We start from the raw sequence: 26,827 nt of genomic DNA on the forward strand, positions 1-26,827 counted from the left end.
TTTTTTATAGGAAATAAAATAGACTGAACTACACACTATTAAATATGAAAATATTTCTTTACTTGACAAAAAGTCTCAAAGACCTCATTCATTCCAAATTTAACACATCGCATGCATACCTTTTCTCCTCCTAGGGTGCTTTCACATTGCATTCTGTGTCGGCAGAACTCACGTTCACTCTGCCACGCACTTTTTTTCCGGAGGGTTGGTCTACAGGAGGCGAACACTCGAGGCTGTCTATTATGTCCGCCTCCTGTAGATGTTCACTCCCGAAAATGATGCAAGGCAGAGTTGCACGTTCGCTCTGCTGTCACTATTACAGTCTGGCAGTGTAAGGTCAAGTTCACACAACTGTATTTTCGGTCCGACTGATGTCCATGAAAAAAAAAACACTCAGACCAATGTAATTGTCACGCTCGCGCCTTGGCTGAGTGGCACGAGCCGGGGGGTTGTGGCCCCACTGTGCCACAAACCAGACTACCCTGGAAGGGGCGTAACTACGGCAGCTACCTCGGTCTTCACTGGAGCCTCTGATGGTGAGGTCAGGCTTGTGCGGCAGGTAGCTGCCGGGTGCCACTCCAGGGTGGTGTCTGGCTGTGGCTGCTGATCCCACTCGGGAACAGGACACCTGGACAGGTGTGAGTGGCAAGCAGGCTGAGACACAGGGCAAGCAGGCATGACTTGGAGACACAGGACAGACTGGCGTGGTATGAGAAGGGACAGGTAAGGACCTGTTCACACAGCAGGTGTAGGCAGGAAGGAGTGGTGCATGTTGGAACAGGATTTGGAGCTGTTCACACAGGAGGTGCAGGTATGGATATAGGACAGAGCGGCAAGGGTGCGGTGCAGGTATGGATATAGGACAGAGCGACGAGGGTGTGGTGCAGGTATGGATATAGGACAGAGCGGCGAGGGTGCGGTGCAGGTATGGATATAGGACAGAGCGGCGAGGGTGCGGTGCAGGTATGGATATAGGACAGAGCGGCGAGGGTGCGGAGCAGGCATGGATATAGGACAGAGCGGCGAGGGTGCGGAGCAGGCATGGATATAGGACAGAGCGGCGAGGGTGCGGAGCAGGCATGGATATAGGACAGAGCGGCGAGGGTGCGGAGCAGGCATGGATATAGGACAGAGCGGCGAGGGTGCGGAGCAGGCATGGATATAGGACAGAGCGGCGAGGGTGCGGAGCAGGCATGGATATAGGACAGAGCGGCGAGGGTGCGGAGCAGGCATGGATATAGGACAGAGCGGCGAGGGTGCGGAGCAGGCATGGATATAGGACAGAGCGGCGAGGGTGCGGAGCAGGCATGGATATAGGACAGAGCGGCGAGGGTGCGGAGCAGGCATGGATATAGGACAGAGCGGCGAGGGTGCGGAGCAGGCATGGATATAGGACAGAGCGGCGAGGGTGCGGAGCAGGCATGGATATAGGACAGAGCGGCGAGGGTGCGGAGCAGGCATGGATATAGGACAGAGCGGCGAGGGTGCGGAGCAGGCATGGATATAGGACAGAGCGGCGAGGGTGCGGAGCAGGCATGGATATAGGACAGAGCGGCGAGGGTGCGGAGCAGGCATGGATATAGGACAGAGCGGCGAGGGTGCGGAGCAGGCATGGATATAGGACAGAGCGGCGAGGGTGCGGAGCAGGCATGGATATAGGACAGAGCGGCGAGGGTGCGGAGCAGGCATGGATGTAGGACAGAGCGGCGAGGGTGCGGAGCAGGCATGGATGTAGGACAGAGCGGCGAGGGTGCGGAGCAGGCATGGATATAGGACAGAGCGGCGAGGGTGCGGAGCAGGCCGGGTAGACAGAGCGGCGAGGGTGCGGAGCAGACCGGGCAGACAGGGCGGCGAGGGTGCGGAGCAGGCTGGGCAGACAGGGCGGCGAGGGTGCGGAGCAGGCTGGGCAGACAGAGCGGCGAGGGTGCGGAGCAGGCCGCGATGACAGAACGGCGAGGGTGCGGAGCAGGCCGGGATGACAGCGGCGAGGGTGCGGAGCAGGCCGAGATGACAGAACGGCGAGGGTGCAGATGCACAGGCAGAGAGGACACAAGGAAAGACAGCAGGGAAGGAAGCCACAGACAAGGATAAATGGAGACTAAGGTAGGACAGAGTACAGACAAGGTAGTGGGACCAAGACTCAAGGGCCAGGATATTCAGCCTCCTGGCAGGCGGACAGAGAAGTACTAGGCAAGGTACCAAGACACAGGAATATGCAATAAGAGCCTTCAGAGAAGGCAAGACATAGGACAGGGCCTGGCTAACTCAGCAGCAAGGAGCTAACTGAGTTTAGACATTGCACAGGCAATGTTTCAGTGGGTGTGGCGGAACTAAATAGTCAAGGGCTCTAGGTGATTGGTCAGGGACAGATTAGACAGGTGCACCCTGACTGCATAAGAACCAGAGAGTTCTGGCGCCGCCCCCCTATACACACATAGCCAGGAAACATACAGAAGAGCAGAGGCACAGAGCACAGGGCTGGCAATAGACAGAATTCACAGCATGACCCGGAGCAGTGAGTAAGTTGATGTGCGGGGGGGATGGGAGACCATGCAGTGACGCCAGCAGGGTTGTTACAGTAATTCAGTGGGAAAATGCAAATGAGTGTTTGTTTTTGTTTTTCACTGAATCTACATGTGAAATGCAGAATGCAATAGCTTTATCTGTATGTCGTTGATACTTGCCTATACAAGTGTAAAGGTACTGTCACACTAAGCGATATCGCTAGCAATATTGCTATAACTTGTGACGTTATAGCGATATTGCTAGCGATATCGCTGTGTCTGATACTTACCAACGAACCGCTCCCCCGCTGGTTATCGCTGATCGCGCAAGAACGTCCTGGACTGTTTCTCATCGTCAGCTTCCTGCGGTGCTTCCTGTGGAGAGACGAGCGTGGAGCCGGGCGGGAGGAGGTCAGGATCGCCTAGTGTGACAAGTAAGTAGCGACCCCCGTCCCCAGCGATGTTGCTGGTGAGATTTGCCTGTGGCAGCTTACTAGCGACCACTTAGCGAAGTACCAGCGATCCTGACCGCGTCATATCGCTGGTCGGGATCGCTGGTACATCGCTAAGTGTGACAGTACCTTAAGGGTCCGCAAAAAAAAAAAGTTACCGTAGCGGGATACATTACAACATGCAATTTTTTTTCCGATACATTGCATTTCTATAACATAGGAAACTACTGTTTAAAATCTATTGCTGTATAAAAATGGATTACATGCGGAAGACATGAGAAAAAAAATCAGTTTTCTGAATCAAACTGACTGTTTTTTTATACGCTCGTGAAAATTAAGCTAAAACTGACAATAATACTTTATTTCTCTTTGAACATAGCCTTTTCAAGTATAGCTTAGTAATTTAAAGTTATCACTCTTGGAAGGTGTTGAAGAAATTGCCCCCCCCCACTCACCCCTCAAAAAAAGCTTAAGAAAGGTTGATTAGTTCTTCCTAGAAATCAAGGTATATTGATGTACAAATATGTATCCTGTTGCATTCCATAGTGCTTTTTAATGAGGGCATGTGACATTTTTAAGCCTTCTAGAAAAGAGGCTCTGTATGAAAACTAAGCCCCTCACTGTGAACATCGGCCTTTCTGTGTTGGTCTTTGTTTCGTTAACAAGCTTTACTGGGACAAAAACTGCTGCTAGATTCCTTTTAATTTATGCAAGCAGTTTAGTGCTCGAGAAACTCATGGGATAATGGTACAAAATTGTGATTAGCAGTGCCTGCACTGAAGGTTCGCGATGGACAAAACACCAGAAGTTCTAACATTGCCACCAACTGGAACAGTCTGCGTTAATGCTTCTGCCCCCTCCACCGAAGTCCATTCTGTGTTCTCCCAGCGGGAGCACAATATTGTCGCGGCTTATCTTATTACAGCAGGTATGGTTTATATTTTTATTTCTGCATATCTGTACTGTATCCATTGTATCACAACCTTCTGGCATCCCACAGACATTGGGCTGAATGCCCACTTGCACTGTTCCCGTTTATGGACAAAAATAGGAAGGGGAGAAAGGAACCTATCCCACAAACTTCAGCAGGAAATTTCTTTTCTCCCTGGAGTTGAGTGGCTGATACGCTTAAACATAAGTTTGCTAATGGGCATGCACACAAGCTCACTGTTTGCTATAAAGTTGTGAGAAGAACTGCTATTTCACCATAAACATATTAATGGATGATATTTGTTAGTGGAGAGAGTGGATAATAAGCGTCCTTTATTCTACAGTAACAAAGGATCAAGTATGGGGATTAGGGAAGGGTTGGGAGGTGCCCCCATACAAATAAGCTTATGGGGCACTCCCACCACAAATCAGTGGAAATTGATAAGATGTTGGGTTTTAACTTGGGTCTGGCAACTTCTGACTGAGGGGAGCAGCAAGCACGCCTTTGTTGTTTTAGCGTGGCCTACCTGTGTAACCACCCTGGCAGATTTTCTACAGATAAACCATATTACAGACTTGCTTTGCAAGAGCCTGTGGGGAGGTGCCTAGTCTTATTAAAGGTTTAGGAGATGGAAGTGTGACAGTCGGGTGCTCCTGGTGACATGTGGAGCACAGCGCTCAGCTATCTTCTACCAATACCATAAAGAATGGTGGAACAGAAGTGTGCATGCTCGACCTCTATCCAATTCTGATAAGATAAGGCTCTTCAGATATTCTCAATATACAGTTGTGTTAGTGTTTTCCCCTCCTTCTTGATTTCCTATTATTTCGCATGTTTGTCACACTCAAATGTTTCCAATCACCAAGCAAATTTAAATATTGGACATCGATAACACAAGATAACAAAATGCAGTTTTTAAATGAAGATTTTTATTATTAAGGGAAAAAGAAATCCAAACCTACAATGTCCTGTGTGAAAAAGTGCCCCTAAACCTAATAACTGGTTGGGCTGCCCTTAGCAGCAACAACTGTAATCAAGTGTTTGCAATAACTGGCAATGAGTCTTTTACAACGCTCTGGAGGAATTTTGGCCCACTCATCTTTGCTGAATTTTGTGTTTACTTATGTTATCTTTGTCTAATATTTAAATGTTTCAGATCAGCAAATAAATTTAAGTGTGACACGCGCAAAAGAATGGGAAATCGGGAAGAGGGCAAACACTTTTTCACACAACTGTAGATTATGTCCTTGCCTTCAGACCCCCTAGCAATTTGAAAATTATCCCTTATCCCACAGATGGGGGGGAGGGGGGCTAATGAAGTAAAAGAACAGAATAATCCAGCTCACCGCACTGCCTTGCTGGTAGGATCCAAATCCTGCGCACGGATTTGACTAGGCAGTCAATCAATAGTAGAAAAAAGGGAAGAAAGTTCCAGCGCAAGGAATGGAAAATTAAAAATCCATTTTATTGTGCCAATGCATATTAAAATTCCAGCAGGTACAGCATATCAGTCGGATGACTGCAGAACAACGCGTTTCGACGCCTCAGATCTTAATCATGGGGGCTAACTTCCAAAACTTTGCACAAACCCTTAAGGCTATGTTCATAGGTTGCGTTTTTTCCGCATTTTTATTAATGTATTTTTTAATGCAAATTTTCAGTTGTGTTTTACAGTTCCAGCAAAGTCTGAGATATCAGAAATCTCATGCACACAGCTTGTTTTTCTGTCCTCAGTATTTTATGCAATACCTTGGTTTTTTGCAAAATGCAGCATGTCACTTCAGCGTTTTTACCCATTGAAAGCAATGTGTGGTGTAAAAAAAAGCTGCAAAAACGTAGGCATCAGATTTTTACTGCATTTTTGGTGCCAAAACCTGATGAAGTAGAATATTTCTTTTTATGCACTAAACTTTATCTGCATGCACAAGAGACAAGTGTACCATGACAAAAACACAGGAAAAAAATGCAACAAAAATTAATCAAAACCTAATTTTTTTTTTTAAGTGAGTTTCTTACGGCCAAGACAGCAGGTATTGCCTGCTGCAAAAAACACATCAAAAACGCAACATGTGAACATAGACAATAGGCTATGTATAATTTATGGCAGCCATCTAAACTTCTAGTAATACAAAGCTAAACGTCAACAAGGTCATCCTATATGGTTGAAACTAGAAGAAATGTAAAACGTTAAAATAAATTGAATATTAAGTAGTTGGCATATTAAAGGAAACAAATTATTTGTGATTCAAAAGGGTGGCAACAAGAATTAATCCCGGCATAAAGGCCCCTTATATTAATTTCCATTAAAGGTTTAATGATGAGCGCAATTGTTCATTACTCGAGTTTGCCTAGGGTGCACGGGTGACATGTTCAAGTTCCTGCGGCCGCATGTTTCACTGCTGTCAGCCACAAAACATGCAGGGATTGCAGAGTACGTCACTCGAGCACTGTAGGCAAGCTCGAGTAATGGGGACTTGCGCTCGCCACTAGTTTTCATTAGTAATGAATAGAAATTTGAAGTAAACATATTTCTGTATGAGTAGAACAGGCTTCCACGAGAGGTGGTGAGTAGAGTTGAGCGAAACAGGTCGGTCAGATTCAAAAGTCGCTGACTTTCGCCAAAGTCTGGTTTCATGAAACGAAACCCGACCACAGTGTGAAGTCGGCCATGCGGTCGGCGACCCAAGCGCCAAAGTCGGGTTTTGCCGAATGCTTGCATGTGACTTTTTTCAGCCAATGAGAGAAGCGTAGCGGGAGAGGGAAGAGAGAGAGATTTCGCCGCCTCTAGGGTTAAAATTCATGCCAGGTGTGTTTACAGTCCTCCACTCACTGCCGACTTTTCTCCCCACTGACTTGCATTGGGTTTCGTGTTTCCCGACTTTTCCCTATAGTCGGCCGATTTCGTTCGACTTGACTTTTGAGAAAGTCGGGTTTCATGAAACCCGACTCGACCCTAAAAAAGGCAAAGTCGCTCATCTATAGTGGTGAGTTCTTCAATGGAAGTCTTCAAACAGAGGCTGGACAGACATCTGTCTGGGATGATTTAGTGAATCCTGCTTTGAGCAGGTGGTTGGACACGATGGCCCAGGAGGTGCCTTCCAACTCTACCATTCTATGATTCTGTATCCACTGTATATGGATCCATTTCAGGATTGCTAGGACCAGAGCAATACACATTTGTCATCACATTAATACATGGCACTTTAGATTAAAAAAAAAAAACATAATAGAGCCTCACTGGGATAAAAACCTGTAGTTCAATGCTTCATTTCCTAAACCCGCTCACAAAGTCATTTATTTAGTAACCTGTGTTTTTTTGGATCTTCTCTCCTAGGTGTAGTAAGCATTCTAAGCAACATTGTAGTATTGGGAATCTTTGTTAAATATAAGGATCTGCGAACAGCAACTAATGCCATCATCATCAATCTGGCATTCACGGACATAGGTGTCAGTGGTATTGGTTACCCCATGTCTGCTGCCTCTGACTTACACGGAAGTTGGAAATTTGGAAATGTGGGATGTCAGGTACAAAACACTTTCTACCGCTGCTGATGCTTTGTGATGTTTCCACCCTATTAAAATTGAGAAAGAAAGAGGCTACTCTTCTATTCTTTTTTTTATTCTGAGGACTGACAAGTCTCTTGTTGCCTATTTATACTATTTGGCCATCTGTGGGTTTATATTTTGAGACTGCGTATACCTTTAGGAAACCACACACGCTAGGACTCTGCTTTTGGTTCTACTCTGGACAATGGCTCCGATTCATCATTGCTGTTTTTTCCAGTTTTCTGGAGTAATTTGCTCTTTTCAGTGGCTTTAGTATATGCAACTTTTTGTTTGTATGTTTTATATCACTTTTTAAGCAGTCATTCTTTAAGAATTTTCTAAAATCTTTTTATCATTAGCGAGATTAATGAAATTCAACTTTTACAATGGGGGCATCTCACTCCTTTCTGAAGTAAAGGTCGGTCAAGTTTTCAATTTGGTGCAATTTTGTGACTTTTTAAAAGATTAGCAACTTAAAATGCTTAAAAAGTGCAGAAACCGGTTACAGAGTATTTTTTATTTTACACTAAATTCATTGGTGATCCATTCACGTGCACCATTTTGAAGAATTTGGTGCAGTAAAAATCAGTGTATACAAGAGAAGGAAAAAAAAAGAAAAGTAATTTCAATAAATTGCTAATGATGGGTAGGGCCCAATGACTTATGCTTTATAACTCCAGTTACTATAGTGGTCGGCACATGTAGTTCTGCAGTTGTCCAGTAGAGGCCACTGCTGTACAAGTGGCTGTTAGGTCGATCAATAGGTTTTCTGAGGGATAAACCCTCTATGTATGTGAATCCAACACATGAAAAATGTATGAATATCTGAATTAAGTAATTTAGCTAAATTAATTCATAAAGTTCCATATTATAAACTTCTTAACACTAGGTACCTCTCACTCTTTTAAACAAAGACAAAGTTACTTTGTGTTAATTCTAAGAAGAAAATGATGACATCTGCATTCTAGCCTTCTACAAACTTTTTTACTTCTATTAAGGAGAACACAAAATCCTTGTCAATGTTCACTTTTAGATCTATGCCGGCTTAAACATCTTCTTTGGGATGGCAAGTATTGGACTTCTGACCGTGGTTGCCATTGATCGTTACCTGACAATCTGCCGACCTGACATAGGTAATTTGAAGATTTAATTTTAACAAAACTCATGACCTTTAGTGTTTGTTTTTGGTTTGCTTTGACTGCTTAATACATTGAGTATGTCCAGATGCATGAGACTGAAAGGCCATGCAGTACACTAAAGCTATTTTTCTTTTCTGTCCCTTTACATGACGTCTCCGTGTTAATAAATACTTTCTTGTGAAATAACATTTCTGGAGCATATTCCTTATAATGTTGCATTGTGACATTCCTCTTTGAAATTTACAAATAAATTGACAACTGGGTGTTACCATTCTCGTTGCCTGATTTTCTGACAGTCAGCACTGATTGGACAGTATAATAGAGTACTGTGACACACCCTCAGTTAGTAACACCCAGTTGTTGGTTTATTCATACATTTCTAAAAGGAACACAGGAGCTTCAACTTAAACCTCCACTCATAGACCACCAGGATCTGTTTTATTAACACAAAGCTATTCAGTAAAATTAGGATTTTTTGGCTGCTGTATTTTATGATCTCCACAGGGAGAAGAATAACAAGCTGTCACTATGCAGCCATGATCCTGGCAGCCTGGCTAAATGCTGTTTTCTGGTCTGTAATGCCTATTGTTGGATGGTCAAGTTACGCCCCAGACCCAACCGGAGCCACATGTACTATTAACTGGAGGAAAAATGATGCGTAAGACATATTCAGCTTCTTTTCTCTCCTGCAGTACATTGAGGCGTGAGCCACCAATTTTATTAAAATACCGATAACATATAATCACATTGCTCATTAATTCATGTAAAAATATTTGACAATCATCCTTTTAAAATGTAGAAATCTGCTGTTTGATCTATGGAAAAAAGCAGCCATTATAGTGAGTAAATGTGCCACATTTTGTTTTAGTTTTTATAAAATACAGCGAACATCTGCTATATATTGAGGTCAAGTATTGTTACTAACTAGCCACATGCATATTGTCTCGAGAAGAAGAGAAATTGAACTCTGGTGTCACCTATTGGAAGTAGCAATGCTAAAAGTAAATATCGACCCTTTAATGAGCCTTGCAATATGACTTACGAGAAAAGCCAAATCAGAATCTCAATTTGCAGACACATGTTTCAAGGTACTGACCCTCGTCAGTGCAGAGTATGTGATCTGATTGGCTGGGTGAGAGGCTAAGACTGGGATATAAGGGGTAAGGTTCCTCCTTATGGAGAGTGACACCGTGTCTACAAATCGAGATTCTGATTTTGCTTTTATCCTAAGTCATATTTCAAGGCTCGTTAAAGGGACGATACTGATAAAGATTGCTACATCCAGTAGGTGGCACTAGAGTTCAAGTCAACTTCCTCTCTGTAGAAATAATTTGCATATTTAATTTCCTACAGGAGCATGCAAGACGTGTCAGTCTCTTCTTACTAGCATGCCAGACCTGGCATGTCACTTTCCACAAGGAGAAACCTTACTCCTTAGATCCCTAACTAGCTACATGTATGCCACACCACTGTAATGCAGGTGTCAAATGCTACCTGTTGTGGGTCAAGTTCTCTGGGTGCCAAAGACAAAGGTTTTCAGCATCTACCCCTTCATCAACATCTATGGTCCCTGAAAGTTCAGCGTGCCAACTGCTAGATGAACTGTCTTTCATTTAATGAAACCTGCTCAATCCTTCCTATCAATTTCAAGTGTCCCTATTCATAATACACTGCCACTTTTTCCACTATATAGTATGCATCCTGGGCATCTTGTTTGAGAAGACCATCTCCCTGCAATGATTTTCTCAAAGAACATTTTCTGGACTTAGTCTCCAATTTCCTTTACTTCTATCCAATTCATAAATGTAGTCCTCAAAGCAGGTTTGACATGCTACCCTATAGTACAGTGCTGTGCAAATTAATTGGGACAAAGCATTTTTTTTAAGTAAAATCGTAAGTTGGTTACCAGTCAGTGATTCAAACCAGTTTTAACTGCTTTGAACAGGCACTCACACTTGTTCAAAGCAGTTAAAACTGGTTTGAATCACTTTGTCTCAATTAATTTGCACAGCACTGTAGTTTATCTACAGTAGCATCTGATGTCTCCTGCTTTTCCTTGTCTCCTATATATAAAATATTCAGTAAATATTATATATGGAACTGTGGAGAAAATACTGCTAAGGAAGAATGCTATCCAAAATAGAAATGTGAATAGTTTATTTTTTATCAATTAACCGAATACAAAGTAAATAAACAATAGAGAAGTCTAAATCAAATCCATATTTGATGTGAACCCCCTTGGCCTTCATAAATTATCAAAACACTAATTCTAAATACATTTGCACTTAGTTTTTGTAGGACCTTAGCAGGGAGGTTGTTCCAGACATCCTGGAGAATTAACCACAGATTTTCTGTGGATGTAGGCTTATGCAAATCCTTCTGTTTCTTCATGCTTTCAAAGACTGACTCGTTGATGTTGACAACAAGGCTGGTAAACTTGATGTTTCTTCTTCAGGTCTTTTGTATCGTACACAATGACTGTAGTTGCCATTAATTTCATTGTGCCGCTGATGGTGATGTTCTACTGTTACTACAATGTGTCCCACACAATGAAGGGATATGACAGCAGAAACAGCCTTGGAGGTGGCAATCTGGACTGGTCTGATCAGGCTGATGTTACAAAGGTGAGAAGGAGATGCTATGTACAGTATTTCTTTATCGCCTTATTGGGGGACACAGAATACCATGGGGTGTATGCTGCTGCTGCTAGTAGGCTGACACTATGCAAAACAAGAAAATTAGCTCCTCCCCAGCAGTATACACCCACCGACAGGCACTAGGCACCTCAGTTTGTGCTTAGTGTCTGTAGGAGGCAGACCGGGATCTTCCCAGATCCGCAATTAACCTTTCTTTCCTTTAGGTGTTCTAGTGGAACTTTTTAATTTTTTTGTCTTTTGTTTTGCAGATTCAAGTCGGGAAACAGGGTGGAAGTTCACCCTGCTTTCCCATATCAGGCGGCTGAGCGAGCAGTGTGGCTGATCCCACATCGCAACTCTCAGTACGCTGGCAGGACTTTTTCCATATCACCTTCTGGTGCTATGGGATGTGGACAGGTGGCTGGTCCTTGCCAAATCCCCCTCCTCACCCCTCTCTCGGGACAGGGCTGAGAGGACGATGGTGATCGCAAGATTTTCCTCACCATCAAGAGGTTAATGCCGTCTTCTGCAGGATGCGGGTACAGAGGACAGTTGCCAGTGGCTTGCCACTACCCTTGTGAGGCCCCTGTGATCATCCTCTTCAGGGACGTCAGGTAAGTGCCTGTACGATCCCTCCAGCCCGCAGCATTACCAAGAGGCACATCGGTGGAAAACTGGACAGCCGAACACATCAGGCTGTTTGAATCTCCCGCCCCTCTCCCTGCCTGACGGGCGCCGCTCTCATCAGCCGCGCGCCTCTCCACTTATATTCAAGGGCTGAATACAGGGTTTTCTCTCCCCGTTGTCACAGCTGGGCAGGGTTTTCCAAAGCTTTTCTGCGCGCACAGTACCTCCTTATAGGCCTTCTCTTCACCTTCCTGGGCGATTCCATCACGGGGCTGCGGTGCCAACTCTTTCACTTTCGCTTTCAGCTCCCGCTCTCAGAGCGCCTCCTCCTCCTTCTGAGCGTGCTGTCCTCGCGCCTTTTTTAGCCCATCACAGGGCTCCTTTTTCTCTTCTTGTATGTCAGCTCCAATTGCGGCTCAGCCGCTAAGTTCTGCCCACCGCTCACCTCATCAGGCATATCCTGTTTTTTCGGTCCTGGCTTTCTGCGCTGCTTGGGGGACACTTCAGCGTTTCTGCTGCTCGCCGGAACTAGGTAGGCTCTGCTCTATGCAGAAATATTAGCCCTCCTCCGCAGTTCTTCCCCAATTCCCGCGGCCATTCAGCGCAGTTTTCCTTCTGCCCAACCCTGCAGGGGAGCTCTGTTTCAGGCCCACCGCTACTCATTACGCCTGTGCACGCTGTAAAAAGAAGTGGGCTTCGGGTCAGCCATCTCCTTTCTGCCCGTCCTGCAGTCCTTCAGCTATGTCGGCCTCTCAGGAACACACAGATTCCCGTGATGAGGGCACTTCCCCTTTCCCAGAATGGGTCGTAGCTATGTCTCAGTCGGTCTCCGATCTGACCAAAGTCTCTCAGTCCCTGGTCCAGGTCCTAGAACGTTTGCCTCAGCTATCTACAGCCACCACTGCACCGACCGCCTCTTAAGGTGAGTCATCCGCTCCTGACCGCGACCTTCAGAGGGACAGGCCGAGTAGGATGTCCAGGAAGCATCTCCTATCGGGCTCGTCTTCCAGTTCGCTTTGACGATCCACAATCAGGATCTAGTTCAGAAGCAGATGACATGTCTAAAACACGAAATATGGTCGATAGTCTTCTTTCAGCTATCTTCCAAACCCTGGAGATTAAGCAGGACAAGCCCCTTCCTCAGGAATGTTCTGTTCCATTTAAACGATCAAGGCCTCCATCCAAAACTTTTCCAAACCACAAGGAGTTTGATACTACTCTAGCCAAACATTGGGAGCACCCTGAGCAACGCTTTTCGGGCCGCAGGTATTTAGATGTTCTGTACCCATTTGAGGCTGATTTGCTTTCTAAATGGACCAAAGCCCCTGAAGTGGACCCTCCCATTTCTCGCATAGCCTCTAAGACGGTTCTGTCCCTTCCAGACGGGGCATCGCTTAAGGATCCAACAGACAGGCAGTTCGAATCTTTGGCGAAGTCTATCTTTGAGGCCTCCCTCTGCCCTATTTTCGCCTCCTCCTGGGTGGCTAAAGTCATTTCGGCTTGGGCAAAAATTCTTCGCAGGGGCATCTTAGCGGCAGCTCCCCAGGACGAGCTGGTAGATCTAGCAGATCAAATTAATCATGTGGGTAAATACCTTTTAGCCGCCTCCTTAGATGCGGCCGGTTGCGTAGCAAGGGCTAACAGCAATATAGTGGCTGTACGCCGAGTTCTTTGGTTAAAGTCATGGAATGCGGATACCACCTAAAAAAAGTCGCTCACCAATCTGCCCTTCCATGGTTCTAGGCTCTTTGGGGCCAAGCTGGATCAAATAATTTCCGATGCCACTGGGGGTAAAAGTACTTCTCTCCCCCAGTCTCGACCAAGACGCCTTTTTAATAGAAAGGGTTTTCGGCCCTTTAGGCCTTTTCGTCCGTTCTCGTCCACAGAGAGATCTGTCCAGCAAGAGCATCCTTCCGCATCTAGGGAGCGAGAGCAGAAGAAACCTTCTAACAAGCCCGCTCCCCGCTGGAGATCTAGAGGACAATACTCCAGGTCCTCAGGTGCCCGTTCCGGTAGGTTTGCCTCCAAGTGATGGGGCACCCCCACCTGGAAGTTTTTCCAGAGTGGGAGGCAGACTTTCCTTTTTTGTGGACGCTTGGCTGTCGGTTGTCGACGACGCTTGGGTCAGGGAAATCATCGCATCCGGTTACAAGATCGAATTTTCTTCCCCGCCAGACAGGCGTTTTTTCCTGTCTCGATATCCAAGACAACGGTCCCACATTCCAGGATTCTTTCAGGCCGTCTCCTCCCTTCTTTCCGCCGGAGTGATTGTTCCCTTTCCCTCAGACGAACGGTTTTCAGGGTTCTACTCAAATCTCTTCGTAGTCCCGAAGAAAGACGGCTCCCTGCGGTCAATCCAGGACCTCAGATTGCTCAATCGCCACGTGAAGATTCTTCACTTCAAAATGGAGTCTCTTCAATCGGTGATAGCCTCAATGGAGCCCGGAGAATTTCTCTGTTCTGTGGACATACGGGATGCCTATCTTCACATCCCTGTTTGCTTGCAGCATCAGAAATATCTCAGGTTTGCGATTCAGGAAAATCATTACCAGTTCACGGCTCTTCCCTTCGGCCTAGCCTCCGCCCCCCGTGTTTTCACGAAAGTGATGGCGACGGTCATGGCCATCCTTCGATCCAGAGGGATTCTCATCATTCCTTATCTGGACGATCTCTTAATCAAGGGCTCGTCCTGTCAAGACTGTCTCCTAAGTCTTCAGATAACCCTGGATACTCTCGACCGTCTCGGATGGTTAGTCAACAAAGAATAGTCCGTTCTCAGCCCCACTCAGCGTCTGACCTTTTTAGGCATGGAGTTCGACACGAACCTGGCCCGGGTGTTTCCTCCGAGGGAAAAATTTGCGGCTCTGTTCAAAGGGATTCGAGCCCTCAAACGGCCAACGCCCATTCCCCTTCGATTCTGCATGAAAGTTCTGGGGAAGATGGTAGCTTCCTTGGAAGCAGTGCCCTTTGCACAGTTTCACCTTCATCCTCTTCAGCTGTCCCTCCTTTCAGTCTGGGACAAGACGACGAGGTCCTTAGACCGGCCCATTCTCCTCCCTCTCAAAGTGAGGCAATCCCTCACTTGGTGGACGATGTCTACATCAGTCCTCCAAGGGAGGTCCTTCCTCCCGCTTCGGTGGCAAGTCATCACCACTGATGCCAGCCTCCTGAGTTGGGGAGCGGTTTTTCATCAGAGGACTGCCCAAGAACACTGGAACCCACAGGAAGCTCTTCTTCCTATCAATCTGCTCGAGATCAGAGCGATCTTTCTGGCCCTTCTTCGCTGGCAACCCCTTCTCTTCGGCAAGCCGATCCGCATTCAGTCGGACAACGCCACGGCTGTGGCGTACATAAACCATCAGGGCGGCACGCGCAGCCACCAAGTCATGTCAGAAGTGGCCAGGATTCTGCGCTGGGCGGAACGTTACGTCCCGGCAATCTCCGCCGTTCACATTCCAGGGGTGGAAAACTGGGCAGCCGACTTTCTGAGTCGTCAAGGCCTAGCGTCATGCGAATGGTCTCTCCATCCCTCAGTCTTCGATCAGATATGCAAGCGCTGGGGTGCTCTGGACGTCGACCTCATGGCATCTCGGATGAACCACAAAGTTCCGCGCTTCGTAGCCAGGTCCAGGGACCCTCTAGCCGTCGCTTGCGACGCCCTAGTAATTCCGTGGTCCCAGTTCCAACTCCCTTATCTTTTTCCACCTCTTGCCTTGATCCCAAGAGTGGTCAAGAAGATAAAATCGGAAGGCGTTCCAGTAATTCTTGTGGCTCCAGACTGGCTGAGACGGCTTTGGTATGCGGAACTGGTGAACATGCTCGCGGACGTTCCCCGGAGACTTCCAGACCGTCCGGATCTTCTCTCGCAAGGCCCCCTTTACCACGAGAATTCTCGGTCTCTGAATTTAACGGCATGGCCGTTGAGGCCGCAATCCTAAGAGAATCACGTTTTTCCAGCCAGGTGATTCAGACGATGATCAAAGCCAGGAAGCCAGCCTCTTCCCGCATTTACCACAGGTGTTGGAAGGCTTTTTTCCGTTGGTGCGACGATAAAAAAAGTTTTTCCAATGGCCTTTTAGATTCCGTCCATACTGGGTTTTCTCCAGTCTGGCTTAGATTCGGGTCTGTCTCTCAGTACCCTGAAGGGCCAGGTTTCTGCCTTGTCTATCCTCTTTCAAAGAGAGCTTGCTTCCTTACCGCAGGTTAAGACGTTACTCCAAGGAGTCGCTCATGTGGCTCCTCCTCATCATTCACCAATAGAACCGTGGGATCTCAATCTCGTTCTCGGCACTCTCCAAAAGGCGCCGTTTGAGCCCATCCAGGACATTCCTTTGCCACTTCTGTCATGGAAGGTAACCTTTCTGATCGCCATTACATCCATCAGAAGAGTTTCTGAGTTAGCGGCCTTGTCATGTCGTTCTCCTTATCTGGTGCTCCATCAGGATAAAGTCATCCTCAGGCCCGTTCCTTCCTTCCTGCCAAAGGTGGTTTCCTCCTTTCACATCAACGAGGATATCATTCTTCCATTGTTTTGTCCGGCTCCTTCTCACCCTCTTGAGAAGTTACTCCACAAGCTGGATGTTGTTAGAGCCTTGCGTGTCTACCTCGCTAGGACCGCTTCACTTCGTCAATCCGATTCATTGCTGGTCATCTCTGAAGGTCACAGGAAAGGGCTTCCGGCATCCAAATCCACGATCGCTCGCTGGATTCGTTCTACCATTCAGGAAGCATACCGTCTTCAGGAAAAACGGCCCCCTCCTGGAGTGAGAGCTCACTCCACCCGGGCTGTGGCAGCTTCGTGGGCCGTTCGACACCAGGCTTCGGCTCTGCAACTTTGCAGGCCCTCGACCTGGTCGTCCTTGCACCACATTTGCGAGGTTCTACAGGGTTCATACCCAGGCCTCGTCTGATGCAGTTGTTGGTAGGAAGGTTCTGCAGGCGGCGGTGGTGCACCGGCCGACCTAAGCCTTTCCTGTTCTTTCGTTCCTTATTGCTGTTCCCGCCCTTGGGACTGCTTTGGAACATCCCATGGTATTCTGTGTCCCCCAATAAGGCGATAAAGAAAGATGGATTTTTGGTTCTTACCGTAAAATCTCTTTCTTGGAGCCTTCATTGGGGGACACAGCACCCTCCCTGTTTAAATTGTACCGTGTTGGGTCTTTGAGTCCCTTGTTGGGTTGGTACATATGTTTAGAGTGTTCCATTGCTTCTCCTACTGCTTTCTCACCAACTGAGGTGCCTAGTACCTGTCGGTGGGTTTATACTGCCGGGGAGGAGCTAATTTTCTTGTTTTGCATAGTGTCAGTCTTCTAGCAGCAGCAGCATACACCCCAAGGTATTCTGTGTCCCCCAATGAAGGCTCCAAGAAAGAGATTTTACGGTAAGAACCAAAAATCCATCTATAAGTTGCACTTTTTTCCAAAACAAATTTTGGGGGAAAATGGGTGTGCGTCTTATAGTCGGAATATACTTACAAAATACTGTGGCAATGGCCCCGGTCCGACGCTGCAGGGCGATGCAGCCTCCCTTCCCAGGCTGGTGCGGCGGTGATGCTCTGTGGTGTGGCGGTGATGCTTGGGACGAGATCTTGTGGTCGAGATCTGAATCTGAGCATGCGCCTCCTCTTGTGATCATTTTCCCAGAGGCCACCGCATCGCAGCAGATTGAGATCTCGGGACGAGATCTCAATCTGAGCACGCGCCGCCCACTGCAGCCATTTTCCTGGAGGCCACCACATTTCAGCAATGGATCTGTGGGGGCTTCTGGGCTTTCACAAAATGCCGGCGGAGCCCCGCCGAACCACAGAGCATCACCACAGAGCACCACCACCACACCTGTCGCAAAATACCGGCAGAACCACCGGCAACAAAGTTTTAAGTTAAAGGGGCCGAATAATATTGCACGCCCCACTTTTCAGTTTTTGAATTTCCACAAAAATTTAAAATAACCAATAAATTTCGTTCAACTTCAAAAATTGTGTCCCACTTGTTGTTGATTCTTCACCAAAAATTAACATTTGATATCTTTATATTTGAAACATGATATGTGGGAAAAGGTTGAAAAGTTCCAGGGAGACGAATACTTTTGTGAGTCACTGTACGTATATAAAGTTGAGTGTGTGTATATGTACCAAGCAACGCCCACTCCTTAGAGCCCTGCCCACTCTGCATAGCCACAGGGAAAGAGACCTTGGTCCAGGGACACCCGACAACAGTTGTGACACACAGCTTGGCCTCACATACATTGCACACACCGCTTTGCTGCAGGGACCCTCTGATCTCATGTATACGGGGTCCCTTTACTTCCCCCAGTGATGTGATATAAGACCCTGCTTTGTGACACGAGCTGACACTTTTAATCCAGTACCAGCACAGCCGTGCGTCTGACTCCTCCTCCCAAGCACGTGACTAGTCACATGGCCATGCCATCATCACAGGTACTTTAGCTGCCAGGATTGAGGGGAAAATCAGACATGTAAGGTAGTGATGGGCAGTCTGGCTCTTTTTGGTGAGCCGGCTCTGATGGCTCCACTCACCAAAAAGAGCCATCTCTTTTTGGATCCTAAATGGATCCCTTTTAAATATGTGTTCACCTTCCCATGGACGTACTATCCCGTCCATGGGACCCGGGTCCCTATGCCCATGGACGGAATAGTACGTCTAGCGCGATCAGCGGTGCTCATGGGGAAAATGCCGCTGATCGCGGCCGGGTGTGAGCTGATTATCACAGCTGACATCCGGCACTATATAAAAAAGGGGAGAAGCCAGCGCTGCTTATGGCCAGAATGCAATACACAAAGGTTGGCTCAAATGATTGATCAATTTTTTGCCAAATATCTAATTTTGAATACAGTTAGAAATTAATATGTGCATATGCACTTTGTGTATTGCGTTCTGACCATAAGCAGCGATTGGTTTCTCCCCTTTTTTACCTGGCACTATGTGTCAGGGGCGGTCACGGACCGGCCCCACACGTTAACCCCTGGCACACTGCGATCAAACACGATCGCAGTGTACCGGGGGTTTAGGGAAGCATCGGCAGAGAGGGGGCTCCCTCCGTGCTTCCCTGAGACCCCCGCAGCAGTGCAATGTGCAGCACTGCTGCGGGGGCCTCCTTCCCTGCAGGTCCCCGAATCCAATAAGGGTGCGGGGACCTTCGGGGGCCTCCAGGGAGCCGGCTTCCTCAGTGCCTGCAAAGCGCCGGCATGAGGAAGCCTCCAGCACTGCCTGTGTCAGATCGCTGATATATCACAGCGATCTGTGATGTGACAGATCAGCGATCTGTCACATGACAGTGATGTCCCCCCTGGGACTGTATTATAAAGTTAAAAAAAAAGTGTAAAAATAATTTATAAAAAACGCTAAATAAATTAAAAAAAAAATTCCCTAATAAATTTATTTTTTTGAAAAAAAAACCAAAACAAAACAATAAAAGTACACATATTTAGTATCGATGCGTCCATAACGACCCTCCCTATAAAACTGTCCCATTAGTTAACCCCTTTAGTGAACCCCTTAAAAAATAAAAATAAAAAAACAAAGCAAAAAATAATGCTTTATTAACATACCGCCGAACAAAAAGTGCAATAATGCGCGATCAAAAAGACGAATATAAATAACCATGGTACCGCTGAAAACATAATCTTGTCCTGCAAAAAAGAGCCACCACACAGCGTCATCAGCGAAGAAAAAAAGTTATAGCTCGCTGAATAAAGCGATGCAAAAATAATTATTTTTTATATAAAATTGTTTTCATTGCATAAAAGCGCCAAAACATAAAAAAAATGAATGAGGTATCGCTGTAATCGTACTGACCCGAAGAATAAAACCACCTTATCAATTTTACCGCACGCGGAACGGTGTAAACGCACCCCCCAAAAGAAATTCTTGAAATGCTGGTTTTTGTTCATTCTGCATCACAAAAATCAGAATGAAAAGTGATCAAAAAATGTCACGTGCCCGAAAATGGTACCAATAGAAACGTCAACTCGTCCCACAAAAAATAAGACCTCACATGACTCGGTGGACAAAATATGGAAAAATTATAGCTCTCAAAATGTGGTGATGCAAAAACTATTTTTACAATAAAAAGCGTCTTTTAGCGTGTGACAGCTGCCAAATATAAAAACCTCCATAAATAGTAAATCAAACCCCCCGTTATCACCCCCTTAGTTAGGGAAAAATAATAAAATTTAAAAAATGTATTTATTTCCATTTTTCCATTAGGGTTAGGGCTAGTGTTAGGGCTAGGGTTATGGTTAGGGCTGAGATTAGGGTTAGGGGTGTGTTGGGGTTAAGGTTGGAGTTAGAATTGGGGGATTTCCACTGCTTGGGCACATCAGGTGCTCTCCAAACGCAATATGGCGTCTGATCTCAATTCCAGCCAATTCTGCGCTGAAAAAGTCAAATGATGCTCCTTCCCTTCTAAGCTCTGCCATGCGCCCATACAGTAGTTTACTCCCACAAATGGGGTATCAGCCTACTCAGGACAAATTGCAAAACAACTTTTGGGTCCAATTTCTCCTGTTACCCTTGGTAAAATATAAAAAAATTGGATAAAAAATTGGGGGCAAAAATATCATTTTTGTGGAAATAAAAATATGATTTTTTTTTATTTTCACGCCCGGCCATTATAAACTTCTGTGAAGCACTTGGGGGTTCAAAGTGCTCACCACACATCTAGAAAAGTTCCGTGGGGGGGTCTAGTTTCCAAAATGGGGTCACTTGTGGGGAGTTTCAACAGTTTAGGCACATCAGAGGATCTCCAAAGGCAACATGACACCTGCAGACGATTCCATCAAAGTCTGCATTCCAAAACGTCACTACTTCCCTTCCGAGCCCCGACGTGTGCCCATACAGTAGTTTTCTCCCACATATGGTGTATCAGCATACTCAGGACAAATTGGACAACAACTTTTGGGGTCCAATTTCTCCTGTTACCCTTGGGAAAATAAAAAAAATTGGAGACTAAAAGATCATGTTTGTGGAAAAATCTGATTTTTTTATTTTCACGCCCGGGCGTTATAAACTTCTGTGAAGCCCTTGGGGGTTCAAAGTGCTCACCACACATCTAGATAAGTTACTTGGGGGTATAGTTTCCAAATTGGTGTCATTTGTGGGGGGTTTCCACTGTTTTGGCACATCAGGGGCTTTCCAAATGCGACATGGCATCCGATCTCTATTCCAGCCATAAAAGTCAAATGGCGCTGCTTCCCTTCTGAGCTCTGTCATGTGCCCAAATACTGGTTTACCCCCACATATGGGGTATCAGCGTACTCAGAACAAATTGCACAATAACTTTTAGGGTCCTGTTACCCTTGGGAAAATAAAAATTGGGGGTGAAAAAATATGATTTTCTAATTGTACGACTGTATGTTATAAACTTCTGTGAAGCCCTTGTGGGTTCAAAGTTCTCAACACATAGCTAGATAAGTTCCTTAGGGGGTCTAGTTTCCAAAATGGGGTCACTTGTGGAGGGTTTCCACTGTTTAGGCACATCAGGTGCTCTCCAAATGTGACATGGCGTCCGATCTGAATTCCAGCCAATTTTGCATTGAAAAAGTCAAACGGCGCTCCTTCCCTTCTGAGCTCTGCCATGCGCCAAAATAGTGGTTCTCCCCACATATCAGGTATCAGTGTACTCAGGAGAAATTGCACAAAAACTTTTGCAGTCCAATTTCTCCTGTTACCCTTGGTAAAATATAAAAAAATTGGACCTGAAGTAATTTTTTTGTGAAAAAAAGTTATGTTCATTTTTTTTTAAACATTCAATAAATTCCTGTGAAGCATCTGAAGGGTTAATAAACTTCTTGAATGTGGTTTTGAGCACCTTGAGGGGTGCAGTTTTTAGAATGGTGTCACTTTTGGGTATTTTCTATCATATAGACCCCTCAAAGTGGCTTCACATGTGATGTGGTGCGTAAAAATAAAATGGCATTGCAAAAATGAGAAATTGCTGGTCAACTTTTAACCCTTAAAGCTTCCTAACAAAAAAAAATTTTGGTTCCAAAATTGTGCTGATGGAAAGTAAACATATGTGAAATGTTACTTACTAAGTTTTTTGTGATTTAAGGGCATAAAAATTCAAAATTGGAAAATTGCAAAATTTTCAAAATTTTCTCCAAATTTCCGTTTTTTTCACAAATAAACACAAGTTATTTGAATGAAATTTTGCCACTAACATGAAGTACAATATGTCAGAATCACCGGGATCCATGGAAGCGTTTCAGAGTTATTACCTCATAAAGGGACAATGGTCAGAATTGTAAAAATTGGCCCGGTCATGAACGTGCAAACCACCCTTGGGGGTAAAGGGGTTAAGATGATGTCATTATGGCTGAAACTCCTCCCAACACTAGCTGAAACCCCGCCTACTTGCAGTCAGCCAATTACATTGATGAATGGGTGGGGTTTGGGTCAGGTGGGCGGAGTTACGTCAGAGAATTCAGTGGCTCTTACTGGGGTGCTGGCTCCCATCGTTCACAGCAGGGAGCCGGCTCTTTGCCTCGGATCATTCACGAGCGAACCATCACTAATGTAAGGGGGAAAATGAGAGATGTGAGTGGGAAAATTAGAGAAATGAGGTGCTGCTGCCGTATGAGGCTGTGTATAGAGAAGAGTGAGGCGCTGCATGTGGAGGCTGTGTTTAAGGCCACATTCACACGCTCAGTATTTGGTCAGTATTTTACCTCAGTATTTATAAGCCAAAACCATGAGTGGGAGAAAAATATAGAAGTGGTGACATGTTTCTAATAAACTTTTCCTCTGATTGTTTTACTCCAAGTTTTAGCTTACAAAATACTGACCAAATAACATGTGAGCGAGGTCTAAAGAAGAAAAGTGTGGTGGTGCGGCACAAGAAGTAGTATGTGCAATATTATCATTATAATTTGTTATAACTAACCACAGTTGGTTACTATGCCTGGGCAACGCCGGGCTCTTCAGCTAGTTAGATATATTCTTCAAATACAATGTGACAGCCAGTAATGATTGTTGGCATGTTTCCATTTCCAGATGTCTGTAGTGATGATTCTCATGTTCCTGATAGCCTGGTCTCCATATTCTATTGTCTGCCTGTGGTCATCTTTTGGGGATCCTAAACAAATTTCACCAGCAATGGCTATCATAGCTCCTCTCTTTGCCAAGTCTTCAACTTTCTATAATCCTTGCATCTATGTCATTGCAAATAAGAAGTAAGTTTTGCTTCCATCACTTTTTTTTTACTCTGTTAACTTTAGGCCATCTGTTTACTGCATTGGCCAGAAAATATTCCGAGTGTGAACCTCCAATGGATGCCTCACATTTATACAGCTGTATTCTATACACTTACTTGTCCCCCTAAAGCCCACTTTGTAAAGGTATGCTGACATCGACATATCAACGTTTGGCATTTGCCAAAATAAAAGCTTTTTTGCTTATTGCTGGATAGCGGTCTAAACATTTGTTCGGTTTATGCCCTGCATCATTTCTCAATAGATCTGCCCCAACCTACACACTGAATGCAGTATGGACGTAGCTACAGACACATCATTGGGTCTTCAGGATCCCAATAACCTCATGACCTCACTTTGTAAAAGACACTATATGCAGCCATTAGTTAAGTTGCTAAGGGCTACTTAATGAAAAATTCTCTATCTGTTAATCTGGAGAATGTGGTGTGCATCTATTTTACACTATATATGGATATGAATACTAACGCATCAACCATCTGAGCATCAACATCTCTGCCGTGTTTCTTTCAGGTTCAGGACAGCAATCCTTTCAATGGTGCAGTGCAAGTCACGTCGAGAGGTGACGGTAGATGATCACTTTCCGATGAGCGTGTCCCAAAGCACACTGACAACATAACGCGCCATACATGCTAACAAATAATAATGTTGATGTACAGATGTCTCCTGCAGCAATAGTCCAATAGTATGACACTGAGCAATTCTGTTATTCTCGTTAAGATAGTTGCAGTAATTTGTAATAACAAAAGATATATTAAAAAAAGGTAAAAAAAAATCTGTACATAGAAGAGGTCTTTATTTAATACGATGATGCATGTGGGATAGCTGCTGCGAAAATGTCTGTCTCGTCTGGATTGACCAGAAATGTGAACGCTGGAATTATTAGATTGTTTTTTACCCTTTCTCTGATGGGAAATTTCTGCTTTGTTAACCTCTTATGTGCCACGAATCTGTTATTTTTTGCTTGGTGTTAATGCGATTGTTCTTCTGAATGGGGCATTGTATAATTTTTGCTCCTGCACCCTCGTGAGATAGTGTCCTATCTTCCCTATATATAAATCTAGTAATTTTGTCCAAAGTGGCTTGAACCTCAAGAAGACTCCTATAGAGAAGAGTTTAGAACCATGCCCACTTGGCTAAACCTCCTTCCCTTAGATTTACATATAGGGAAAAGAGTACTATATCTCAGGAATGGAGGAGAGCAGGAACAAAAGAAAAACAGATTTAGTACAACAGCAGCATTTATACCAGGTATACAGTTGTGGTCAAAAGTATTGACACCCCTGCAATTTTGTGAGATAATACTCAGTTTCTTCCTGAAAATGATTGCAAACACAAATTCTTTGGTATTATTATCTTCATTTAATTTGTCTTAAATGAAAAAACACAAAAGAGAATGAAGCAAAAAGCAAAACATTGATCATTTCACACAAAACTCCAAAATGGGCCAGACAAAAGTATTGGCACCCTCAGCCTAATACTTGGTTGCACAACCTTTAGCCAAAATAACTGCGACCAACCGCTTCCGGTAACCATCAATGAGTTTCTTTCAATGCTCTGCTGGAATTTTAGACCATTCTTCTTTGGCAAACTGCTCCAGGTCCCTGATATTTGAAGGGTGCCTTCTCCAAACTGCCATTTTTAGATCTCTCCACAGGTGTTCTATGGGATTCAGGTCTGGACTCATTGCTGGCCACCTTAGAAGTCTCCAGTGCTTTCTCTCAAACCATTTTCTAGTGCTTTTTGAAGTGTGTTTTGGGTCATTGTCCTGCTGGAAGACCCATGACCTCTGAGGGAGACCCAGCTTTCTCACACTGGGCCCTACATTATGCTGCAAAATTTGTTGGTAGTCTTCAGACTTCGTAATGCCATGCACACGGTCAAGCAGTCCAGTGCCAGAGGCAGCAAAGCAACCCCAAAACATCAGGGAACCTCCGCCATGTTTGACTGTAGGGATCGTGTTCTTTTCTTTGAATGCCTTTTTTTCTCCTGTAAACTCTATGTTGCTGCCTTTGCCCAAAAAGCTCTACTTTTGTCTCATCTGACCAGAGAACATTCTTCTTTTAGGCTTTTTCAGGTAAGTTTTGGCAAACTCCAGCCTGGCTTTTTTTATGTCTTGGGGTAAGAAGTGGGGTCTTCCTGGGTCTCCTACCATACAGTTCCTTTTCATTCAGACGCCGACGGATAGTACGGGTTGACACTGTTGTACCCTCGGACTGCAGGGCAGCTTGAACTTGTTTGGATGTTAGTCGAGGTTCTTTATCCAACATACGCATAATCTTGCGTTGAAATCTCTTGTCAATTTTTCTTTTCCGTCCACATCTAGGGAGGTTAGTCACAGTGCCATGGGCTTTAAACTTCTTGATGACACTGCGCACGGTAGACACAGGAACATTCAGGTTTTTGGAGATGGACTTGTAGCCTTGAGATTGCTCATGCTTCCTCACAATTTGGTTTCTCAAGTCCTCAGACAGTTCTTTGGTCTTCTTTTCTCCATGCTCAATGTGGTACACACAAGGACAGAGGTTGAGTCAACTTTAATCCATGTCAACTGGCTGCAAGTGTGATTTGGTTATTTCCAACACCTGTTAGGTGCCACAGGTAAGTTACAGGTGCTGTTAATTACACAAATTAGAGAAGCATCACATGATTTTTCGAACAGTGCCAATACTTTTGTCCACCCTCTTTTTTATGTTTGGTGTGGAATTATATCCAATTTGGCTTTAGGACAATTCTTTTTGTGTTTTTTCATTTAAGACAAATTAAATGAAGATATTAATACCAAAGAATTTGTGTTTGCAATCATTTTCAGGAAGAAACTGAGTATTATCTGACAGAATTGCAGGGGTGTCAATACTTTTGGCCACAACTGTATAAAAATAACTATTTATGGTAAGGGACATGTCTGTGTTAGGCCTTAGTTAGACGTCTGTGTTTTTCGTGTTCACAAAAAGAGGTACATGTGTCGTCAGTGTGTGGCCAGTGTTGTCGTCAGTGTGTTATCAGTGTTTGGTCAGTGTGTCATCAGTGATTGGTCAGTGTGTCGTCAGTTTTTTTCACATATGGATAAATAAATTACAATGTGTCTCCTATTCTTTGGAATGTTAAAGCGAGCCTGTCACCAGGTTTTCTGATGAGAGATATGGCCATCACCTTTCAGGACTGGTATACAGCATTCTATAATGTAAGAAGAGAAAAATAACTTTTATTATACTCACCTTTATTATGATCACCTTTATTATAATCATCTCACGGTGAACTCCTATGATCTCACTGAGATCAGCACAGTTCATGGGCCCGCTCTCGCTGCAGCGAGTCATTCTCTCCGTATTGAATCTTCTGTATTGAATCTGTCCTCATTTCCCTGTCTCCCTTTCTATCCCTCTGTGTTCCCTTCATCCAGGGGTTTGGGGGAGTTTCTTCTGTTTTTATTTTTTGTTTTTAACTGGTGTTATTATTCTATTGTCTCGTATAGTCGTCTTCGGAACCTTCTGTTTTGCCTGTGGATGCATATCCTATATTTCGGCTGACCCCCTTCTTCGGTCAGGATTCCCAGCATGAACCCTTGCAAACAAATGCACCTATATGTTTATATTTTTGTATTTTTATACGTTTAATACACTTGCCTATGGGTCTATAATGCTGTGATCATCGTTTACTTATTCAAATGTTGCTATGCAAATGATTGTTATTCCACTTGTATGTGTATGAGCATATGAGCATCTTGCCCTCACATGCCGAAATGCCTGTTTAAGTGTATACAAT

General features: G+C 44.9%; 1 protein-coding gene across 1 annotated transcript; it reads left to right on the forward strand.

The window, feature by feature from the left end:
• Positions 1 to 3,684: 3,684 nt before the first annotated feature.
• Positions 3,685 to 23,847, forward strand: RRH (retinal pigment epithelium-derived rhodopsin homolog). The gene is made up of 7 exons (XM_073571767.1): positions 3,685 to 3,884; positions 7,222 to 7,412; positions 8,467 to 8,566; positions 9,077 to 9,230; positions 11,028 to 11,196; positions 22,848 to 23,026; positions 23,576 to 23,847. The coding sequence occupies exons 1-7, from the start codon at positions 3,746 to 3,748 to the stop codon at positions 23,679 to 23,681; spliced, it is 1,038 nt and encodes a 345-aa protein (XP_073427868.1). The 5' UTR covers positions 3,685 to 3,745; the 3' UTR covers positions 23,682 to 23,847.
• The last annotated feature ends 2,980 nt before the right edge of the window (positions 23,848 to 26,827 follow it).

Source organism: Dendrobates tinctorius, unplaced genomic scaffold (genome assembly GCF_039654945.1).
Source record: "Dendrobates tinctorius isolate UK_male_01 unplaced genomic scaffold, ASM3965494v1 ptg000030l, whole genome shotgun sequence".
Taxonomy (NCBI): Eukaryota; Metazoa; Chordata; class Amphibia; order Anura; family Dendrobatidae; genus Dendrobates; species Dendrobates tinctorius.